The sequence below is a fragment of the Balaenoptera ricei genome, chromosome 16 (assembly GCF_028023285.1).
Source record: "Balaenoptera ricei isolate mBalRic1 chromosome 16, mBalRic1.hap2, whole genome shotgun sequence".
Classification (NCBI taxonomy): domain Eukaryota; kingdom Metazoa; phylum Chordata; class Mammalia; order Artiodactyla; family Balaenopteridae; genus Balaenoptera; species Balaenoptera ricei.
The window spans coordinates 31,094,457-31,104,497 of NC_082654.1; the positions used below are offsets into that span (position 1 = coordinate 31,094,457).

Genomic DNA, 10,041 nt, shown 5'->3' on the forward strand with positions numbered 1-10,041 from the left:
ACAGTGTTAAAATTTTAGGGGCCAAAAAGAAGGTGTGAATCAAGTTTAAAAGTTACTAATAAAAAAAGGATTGGCTTTTTTAAGTCTAGTAAACAAGCATTTACCTTACATTAAAGAGGGCATAATAGAGTTTCAGAATTTGATTTTCCAGTGTTCGGTAACCAGCACCACTGAGCAAGAGCTGTAGAGAGGCAACAGGAATACAGAGTTCAGCTCTCCAACACTGAAACCCAGTGAGATACATGATACTTGGACCAGGCTATGTAAAGTTGTGACTGGTTGTCCTAAAAGCTCTTAATCTGTCATACAAGGACTTGGGTAATGAGAGACATTTCAAGTTGAATGTTCGAGTTGATTTCCTCAAATAAGACATACCACACATGACACAGAAAATATTGCACGTCACTCCTTTATCATACTGACCTGGAAAAAAGATTTACTACAGTTATGCTCAAATGAGTACTGGGCCTAAGTGGTGGGCCAAGCAACTGGAACATGATTCAGAAATCAGGCACAGTGAAAGACACACTTGGACGTGATCAAGAGGCATTCCGCTGCCATAAAACAATAAGGCGGGGTATGGGGGGGATTCTAAAACACACAGCAGGATGAACTCCTACACCTTAGAAGTCAAGGACCTTATCCCATGACGGTGTAAGGAATGGCTCATTTTCTGATGACCACATGTGGGAATATTTCAACCGCCACTAGAAACCCCAGAAGGGTTTTTTTTTTAATTTATTTATATATATATATAAATTTTTCTTTTGTAGAAGTAAATGCAACACATAAACATTCAGGATTGATCCCAATCTTTTGGAGTCAGGGAGAAAGTGTTTGATTGAATCACCATGCAGGTTACATTCATCTTCCACTGGAATGACTAGAGCCCCCAGTCACCTGAACAGAACAGTGCCCAGCTAGCCTCTGGGAACACAAACAGGCTCTCTTGCTTCTCCTCATTGGTCACACCTTGGCATGGTTCCTCCCTATCCCCTACTCAAGCAGGTCCTTAGTAATAAACAAACCACTAGCAACGCCCCGCCCCAGTTACTACCTCTCATCGCTCTTGGATAAGTCTTCCCTTGGCTTGGACTGAGAACCATGCCCCAGAGGTGCCATTCTGACTAGACTGTATGAAGGGAGTGGGTGCAAGAGATAAAATGGCTAAAATGGAATTGGGAGCCACTGCTCCCCATCTGCAGCTACAGCTTAAGATGCCTACAGATGTCATCAGTGTGACGTGTGCAGGGGAGAGGTGCAGAGGAATGGATGGGCTTGGGAGGAAGGGTAATCCTTGGGAAAGTAATCTGCTGCTCGACCTCACTTCTTGGCCTTGCCCTGGGCAGCCACAGCCTCCATGGCTTTACGCACGGTCTCTTCATCACCCAGGAACTGCATTGGCTTGATGGGCTTCAAGTTCTTGTCCAATTCATAGACAATGGGAATGCCAGTCGGCAGGTTCAGCTCCATGATAGCCTCCTCGGAGAGACCTGAAAATACACCCCCCTATGATCAGTCAAGCAAGATATGAATCCACAGACCTCTCCAGCGTTGCTATTCATCCTCCAGGTGGGGAAACAGGTCCTCCAAAGACTTTCGTAGGAATTAAAACAAGACACCCTTTCTGGTATTTGTCATAACAGTAATGATCTGTGTTATAGTAGATTGCTCACCCAAGGAATGCCCCCGTAACTTATTTCTCAGTCACTGAAAAGCAAGAAAAAAGGATGAAAGGTATCTCTCCCAAAGTGAGATCTGGAAGCCCATAGTAAAGCAGGACTATATATATCTCAAATGTCCTATGTAGTCCATCCAGGCTGCCAAAACTCAGCACATCTGGGCCTCTAGGCCCTTGGGTGAAACAATTTAAGATGCAAATTGATATTCATCTGTGGAGTTGTACCAGGTTGTGATTAAGAAGGACTTTTATCGGCAGTTTCGACTGGTAATCCTAGTCTAGAGGTGGGCATCTCAAACTGCCATGTGTATCTGAATTACCTGGTGATAGATGCATCTTCTCAATCAGGTCTGAAGTGGGACCTGAGGTTCTGCATGTGTAACAAGCACCCAGTGGGGTCTGGCCGCCTCTGCTTCTGCAGAAGATGCTTTGAGAAACAAGGATAGAGAGTGTGTTTCTCCTAGGAGACAATCTGGACTGTCTCTAAGGCTATCAATATGTCCAGCCCTTTCCTGAAGGTCTCCTTCATACTAAATAAGTCCAGATTAGCGACAGTTCTGCTTTAGCCCTCTTTGAGGGCCCCTCTGAAAAACGTACATACCCTCCAGATGCTTGACAATGCCCCGAAGGCTGTTGCCATGGGCTGCAATCAGTACTCGTTTCCCCTCCTTGATCTGGGGAACTATTTCTTCATTCCAAAAGGGCAGAGCTCTGGCAATAGTGTCCTTCAGACTCTCACAGGAGGGCAGCTGATCTTCAGTGAGGTCTGCATACCTACGATCCTAAACAACAAAAAATCCAAGCTTATCAGTTATTACCGGTTGCATCTGTTCTGCCTATTTCTCATCCCCTAAGGGATCAAAGTGATGGGTGAAAGTCTCTCACCAGGGCACTGAGAGCTTGGGAAAGGGGATAATTATTATCCTGCCCCTCCTTCCCCCATGACCCTCTATAGGGAAGATGGACAGTTCAAAAGAAACATAACTTAGGAAAGGAGAAAAAAAAAGGTAGGCTACAAGGCTCTAACCAATTCACTTTATCTTGCAATTGGCTTAGGAAGGCCCTATCAGCTATGGATGGGTTTTTTTAAAACATGGCAGTAGATGTAAAAAAGATACATTCTTTTTAGATAAACAACATAAACTCTTAACTAAATCTTTTAATAAGTGGAGGTCATTCCTTGGAGAAAGGGGATTACAATTAACTATTTTAGGGAATTCCCTGGTGCTCCAGTGGTTGGGACTCTGTGCTTTCACTGCCGAGGGCCCAGGTTTGATCCCTGGCTGGGGAACTAAGATCCCACAAGCCCTACAGCCAAAAAAACAAAAAAACAAAAAACCTATTTTATCATAAATTAGAAACTCAGTGGGTCTAGGCAGACCCTAATAAAAGCTAAAAGAGGGCTTCCCTGGTGGCGCAGTGGTTGAGAATCTGCCTGCCAATGCAGGGGACACGGGTTCGAGCCCTGGTCTGGGAAGATCCCACATGCCACGGAGCAACTGGGCCCGTGAGCCACAATTACTGAGCCTGCGCGTCTGGAGCCTGTGCTCCGCAACAAGAGAGGCCGCGATGGTGAGAGGCCCGCGCACCGCGATGAAGAGTGGTCCCCACTTGCCGCAACTAGAGAAAGCCCTCACACAGAAACGAAGACTCAACACAGTCATAAATAAATAAATAAAAAAGAAAAAAAAAAAAAGCTAAAAGAGTGAAGCCCAGATTCTAATACCCTGGTCCTGGGTGGAGCGAGCCAAACCTCTGTTTGTCCATACCTTACTGATATTGCTGTAGAAGGGATGGTCAGGCTCCATCGGAGGTGGTGGGACATCATAGGAGCGCCTCCAGATCTTTACCTGGGCCTCACCATGCTTGGCAGCAGTTTCTGCCTTATTGAGGCCAGTCAGACCCCCATAGTGTCGCTCATTAAGGCGCCAAGTCCTCACCACTGGCAGCCACATTTGGTCAATGGCATCCAGCACTGTCCAGAGGGTCCGAATTGCTCTCTTCTGCACTGAGGTGAAGCAGATGTCAAACTCATAGCCAGCATCTGGAAATTATAAGTTCAAAGTGATAAGCTAATCAGGTCCACTCTAGAGCAAGAATTTTCTTTCTTTCTTTTTGGCCGCGCCATGTGGCTTGTGGGATCTTAGTTCCCCAACCAGGGATTGAACCCGGACCCTCGGCAGTGAGAGTTGTAACCAGTGGACCGCCAGGGAATTCCCTAGAGCCAGAATTTTCTTACATATAAATTGCATCACATACAGACAACCCAAATGAAAATTATTTGGCTAAATATTTTATTTTGTACACCCTAGCAGGAAAAACAATATTCTGCCTTCGGGGAAGATAAAATTTGTTGATTTATGTTGCAGTTGACAATATACTTCCCAGTGGTTCCCCAATAATTCATCTAACCCAAGGCCCAAATGTACTGTCAAGCAGCTAACCTGAGATCTGGGCTACTTTTCCTAATCCCCAGAGTGCTGTGCTTAAGCACATTTTAAGAATTTATTTGCAGGCTTCCCTGGTGGCGCAGTGGTTAAGAATCTGCCTGCCAATGCAGGCGACACGGGTTCGTGCCCCGGTCTGGGAAGATCCCACATGCCGCAGAGCAACTAGGCCCGTGAGCCACAACTACTGAGCCTGCGCATCTGGAGCTTGTGCTCCGCAACAAGAGAGGCTGCGACAGTGAGAGAGGCCTGCGCACCGCGATGAAGAGTGGCCCCCACTCTCCGCAACTAGAGAAAGCCCTCGCACAGAAACGAAGACCCAACACAGCCAAAAATAAATAAATTAATTTTAAAAAAAAAAGAATTTATTTGCTTTAATTCTTTCAAGATAAGGATTCAAAAAACTTGGAATCTTTTAATAAATGTAATAGCTAATACTTATAGAGAGCTTACCATCTGTCAGGCACTGGACTGAGTACTTTGTATGTGTTTTATTTAGTCTTCATAACAATCCTATAAGGTTACATCATTACAACCCATCTTACCAGGTGAAAATAGAAACTAGAGGAGTTAAGCAAATTATCCGAGCTCACAGCTATTACACAAAAGAGATTAAAACCCAGGTTGTATGACTCTAAAATCTACCTCACAGGGGACTTCCCTGGTGGCGCGGTGGTTAAGAATCCGCCTGCCAAAACCGGGGAAACGGGTTCAAGCCCTGGTCTGGGAACATCCCACATGCAGCGGAGCAGCTAAGCCCGCGAGCTACAACTACTAAGCCTGAGCTCTAAAGCCCGCAAGCCGCAACTGCAAAGCCCACGTGCTGCAACAACTGAAGCCCATGAGCCTAGAGCCCGTGCTCCGCAACAAGAGAAGCCACCACAATGAGAAGGCTGTGCACCGCAGCAAAGAGTTAGCCCCCACTCGCCGCAACTAAATAAAGCCCAAGCCCAGCAACGAAGACTCAACACAGCCAAAAATAAACAAATACATAAATAAATTTATTAAAAACAAATCTAACCCATAACCACCACCTCTAGCTATCTCCATAGTTTGCTAATTTCTAAGGATCCTGATGTTTGTATTTTAGTTAGAACTGTCACTTCTGATTGATAGTTATTAACATACTTCAGTCCTCTCTAACCTCTGGTCTAGGAGAAATGGGATTTTGAACTCGCAATAATCAGGACACAGCAAGAGCTCTTAGAGGATGCTGATAAAACTAGTTTGTTGCATGAAATTATACCTTCCCTAGAGTATGGAAATCACATCACAATCTCTTCATCCACAGTTCCTTTCTGCTATCGTCAAATTACCTCACTACCCTGAGAATATAATCTACCTACGTCAATTGTTAAACCAAGTTTAACAGAAGCCACTCATTGGAGAAAGAGCAAATGCTGTGCACTGTCTGATGCATTTGTAAATGAACCTCTCCTCCATACACAGCAGTTACTGAGGGGTGGTATCAAGTTATGTTGGCCCAACCAGTAAGTTACAACTATTTGTCTTACTTCATGTTTCACAAACGATTATTCTCCCTCCCACTTTAATGGGGAGATGGCCCTTTCCTTACGTAGTGGGCCAGGAAAACACTCCTGTTTTCTTCCATGAGGCTACAAGGCCCTCTTTGAAATTCAGCACAAACTTTCCTGCGTATTGCCTCATATTGAGGTTGCCAACAGTAATTAATGAAACGTGAAGTGAATTTTCCTGCCAGCCGTTCAACTGAGAATAAGGCCAGTAAGAACTACACTGATGGGGGAAGGGAGAATTAATCACCAAGAAACTCACCACAACCCACAAGGGAAAAGACACAGATTTCATCACTGAGCCTCACTGACAAGTCCGAGTAGACTCACTTACCATCCCCTCCCTAATCTTTTTTTTTTAATTAATTAATTTATTAATTAATTTATTTATGGCTGTGTTGTGTCTTCATTTCTGTGCGAGGGCTTTCTCTAGTTGTGGCAAGCGGGGGCCACTCTTCATCGCGGTGCGCGGGCCTCTCACTATCGCGGTCTCTCTTGTTGCAGAGCACAGGCTCCAGACGCGCAGGCTCAGTAATTGTGGCTCACGGGCCCAGTTGCTCCGCGGCATGTAGGATCTTCCCAGACCAGGGCTCGAACCCGTGTCCCCTGCATTGGCAGGCGGATTCTCAACCACTGCGCCACCAGGGAAGCCCTCCCCTCCCTAATCTTATGGGGAGGAATGGCTCCCCAATAAGAGGCTGAGTCACTGGGAAGTGACTATCCACAGGGCAAGCCTCAGCTCCCATGCTGAAAAGCTATTGGTTGTTTCACTACATTTTCCACTTGCAATGGAGTGCTGCACATTGGATACACAAGTCAGTCCCCGAGGAAAAGAGCAGTTCCCCTTACAACTCTTAACACAGAACTCTAAAGCCTCTTTCTTCAACTTGGCCATCAAACAAAAGCACAGTCTAGGACACTCCCAGGGATGGGGTTAGCTGGTGTTGTGCAGTGTGGACTCCATCCGCCCCCAGGAGCAAGACGGCATGGGGAAACTCAATTCTTGGTAGCTTCCTCCTGAAATCATTTAAGATTTTATAAACCCTGTAATACTTAAAGCCCTGGTGAATTTAATACGTTATTTTAGGTCTTTTACAGTATTAGATTATTCATATGGTCTTCATCATTCAGTTTTTGCTTTTGGTCTTTCACTTTTTATTTAATCATCTGTGATGCCCCTAAACAGTTATTAAAATTTTAAACGGGATTTCTTTTGAAACTAATGCTACTAACATTTACTTAAAAACTGAAATAGGGTCTGTTATTTTAAGATATTACTAGTTAAGGCATTTGATCAGTCTTAGAGGACAGCTGCAATTTGCTTTCCCCTAGGCTAGTCATCAGCAAACCACCACAGACCCATACAGTTCTTCCTGCCAGACAGCAGGAGAGAAAATGGCCTCCTTTACCAGCACTTTCCCTATCCTGGCCTCTCCTAACCGGTATGAGGTCACACCAGGCCATCCCAAGGTATTCACACACATCCCCAGCAGGATTACATTTCCCAGACTTTCCGAACCTTTGCTTCATTTCTAAAAGATCTACAGTGAAGGCAAGAAGCTAGAGAGAGCAAACTGGGGCCAAGTACCTGATTCACATCAGCCAGGCATCAGTGACCCTTTTTAATGGCTGCTGCTCTGTCCAGAGGTTAAAAGGGAGCAGGGAAGGATCGGTGGAAGCACCTCCTCGGTCCAGAGATGCTTTGAATTGCTGGCAGCAGGGAATGCTTCCTTATTAGCGTTTCAAAATCACAAAGAGCTGTCTGCCAGCGGGGGCAAGCCTGGGTAAGCAAGCTTATCTCACTGCCACTTCCACCTTTGCCCGTAACAGCCTACCAGTTCCTCGCACCTACTCGGTACTCAACCCCAGAACAGAGACCAGGGTGGCAGACTAGGAATAAGATGTGACCTTGGACAAGTCATCTTTCCAATCCTCACTTTCCCAACTAGGAAAGAGGGCCAGGGAGGGATGGGAAGGAGGGGAATAAAACCTGTAAAATTTATAGGGCTGTGAGAGGATCTACTCAAATCCTTCATTCATTCATTCATTCACTCAATTACATTTGTGGACGCATTTTGGACACAGGATTTGCGGAATGCTGGTAAACAGCATTCTACACAAGCACGTGGATGTCTTTGTACCTAGAACCCTGTTGGTCGCCCCCCGCCCCTCCCCGGCCCCAGGCGCCGCGTCACTCCCCCACAGCGGGGAGAAGCATGTGGCCTGCCGCTTCACCAGGATCCCCAGCATCCTCTTGAGTAGGCTTGGTTATAGCTGCTGGAAAACACCGGGCATCCCATTTAGCAACCCGTCCCCGAGTTACTAAGTGCTCGGACTAGGAAGAGGGGGAATTTCGCAAGGCCGTGTCGTGGAGAGCGCAGTAAGCTGCGGGGCTACCGCCCGGGTCCTCTTCCTGGCACGGCCACTCACACTCCGCTGGGTGACCTTGAGCAAGTCGATCCCCCACCCTGGGCCCATTTTTTCAACTGCAAAATAAACTGTTGGAGAGAAGGCGCTCTCCGGGGGAGCGCGGGGGCGGCCAAGCGGTCCTCACCCAGCGGCGCCTGCCCGGGCCTTCGCAGCCCCCACCCACTGCCCCGGCCCGCTCCGCACCTCGCAGCGCCTGCCCACCGCGCTTCGCCTCCTCGTGCCCGGCCGGGCTCAGGTCGGCGTCGTACCAGCCGCTGAAGCGATTCTCCAAGTTCCACACGCTCTCGCCGTGCCGGATCAGCACCAGCTTGTAGGCGGCCATGGCTGCGGCTCGGGGTGCGGCGCAGACTGGGGCTCACCGAGATTCCGGAGTCGCGGCCCTACCCCGGCCGCGCCTGCGCGCTCGCGCTCCACCGGCCGGCTCCCGCTCACTTGCTCGGCCAAATCTTTCCACTGGCTCGGGGCCGCCCTCCGCCCGCCGGGTGTACGCATGCGCCCCGTGCGGGCGCTGCAGCCGCCAGGGGGAGGGGGCGCCCTCCAGGACGCCAGGGCGCATGCGGTCTCCGTCGCCGGCCCCGCGTCCGCCGCGGTAGTCACGGAGCGCACGTAAGCGCCAAAGGGAGGTGGGAGCTTTGGGCTGTGCCCGGGTGTGCCTGCTGGCAGGAGTGTGGTCGTATTGCCGTTTTTCATAAGCCCTTCGTTGTAATAAAATGGTCTTTATCATTTGAATCGCGCTTGGCTAGGCCAGGTCACACTTTCCCATCCGTACGCAGGGTGTGATTCACACACCTGTGTTCCAATCTTCACTCTTCCATTTTATTCGCTTTGTATCTCGCTTAACCTCGCTCAGCCCCATCTGTAAATGGACGTAGTAAATACTTAGCTGGTGCCTATCTACCTGGAAGGTGCTCAGTAAATGGTGGTTGTTTCTATCTCATTTCTATGGACACTGATCTCCATAACGACACGGGTTCTGACTGCTGGTTCGAAAGCCATGCTCTTTATCTAACACAGGGCCTTTTGTCCCACCTTCTTCTAGTTTCTCACAGCCTCTGGCCAGTGCTTCCTGGACCAACCACAGTGAAGCAAATTCTAGGCCGATCAAACACTCCAGGAAGAGAAGAGTTACTGCCTGTGCCTGCCCTACACCCAATCAGCAGTTTCAGTATCTGCTTTATCTGGACAGCTCTCTGGTGCCCATGCCCCTTTTCCTGGTTTATTTCAATTTAGCCACTTTATTGAGCACCAAATATGAATCAGGCAGTGGGCTAGGGTCAAAGATGGGTTGAATGTGTTTTCTACCCTTCATAGCAGGTAGAGTGCAAATAAGACCCACATGGAAACAGCTAACAATGAAATTGTGCCGTGTGCTATATTTTGACAGATTATAGAAAAATTTTTAGCATGCACTCATAAAGCACCTACTACATGCCAGGCAGTGTTATGAGTGCTTTACAAACATTAACTCATTTAATCCTCATATCCTCATGATGATCTTATGAGGCTAGTACTATTGTGTCCCTATTTACTGATGAAGAAACTGAGGGATGAAGTAATTTGCCTAAGGTTATAGGAACCAAGATTCACACCTAGGATGGCTGGCTCCCAAGTCCACGCTTATCTGACCTACTACTCTCTGCGGCCTCCACATATTTGTTGCATTTTAGGCATTTATTGACTTTGAAGAGTGGGAAGGGTTTGAGAGGCAGAGAAAAGGCACTTTGGGAATGACATGAACCAAAATACATAAGACTGGCTTTTAGATATGTCATCTACTGTTTATGAAAGTTTAGCGTGTCAAGTGTTTTAATGTATTATCTCAACCTTCCAGCAATTTATATAATATAGGTACTATTATAGCTCCATTCCACAGATGAAGAAACTGAGGCCCGGGGAAATAATTCGTCCAAAGTCACAGCTCGGAGCAGAAGTGAAGAAGAAACCAAGACTC

At 47.4% G+C, this 10,041-nt stretch overlaps 1 protein-coding gene across 1 annotated transcript; it reads right to left on the reverse strand.

Annotated features, from left to right (window-relative positions):
* Positions 1 to 393: 393 nt before the first annotated feature.
* PGAM1 (phosphoglycerate mutase 1) lies at positions 394 to 8,541 on the reverse strand. The gene is made up of 4 exons (XM_059899105.1): positions 8,274 to 8,541; positions 3,451 to 3,725; positions 2,283 to 2,463; positions 394 to 1,493 (listed from the first exon to the last, which is right to left on the reverse strand). Exons 1-4 carry the CDS (start codon positions 8,410 to 8,412, stop codon positions 1,324 to 1,326), a joined length of 765 nt encoding a protein of 254 aa, XP_059755088.1. The 5' UTR covers positions 8,413 to 8,541; the 3' UTR covers positions 394 to 1,323.
* Between the last annotated feature and the right edge of the window lie 1,500 nt (positions 8,542 to 10,041).

Excerpts from the sequence above, each read along its gene's own strand:
- PGAM1 (XM_059899105.1), bottom strand. The coding sequence starts at position 8,412 with ATGGCCGCCTACAAGCTGGTGCTGATCCGGCACGGCGAGAGCGTGTGG. Across the intron at positions 3,726-8,273 it reads CGGTGGGCAGGCGCTGCGAG|ATGCTGGCTATGAGTTTGAC; the intron begins GTGCGGAGCGGG and ends TATAATTTCCAG. Across the intron at positions 2,464-3,450 it reads TCTACAGCAATATCAGTAAG|GATCGTAGGTATGCAGACCT; the intron begins GTATGGACAAAC and ends TTTGTTGTTTAG.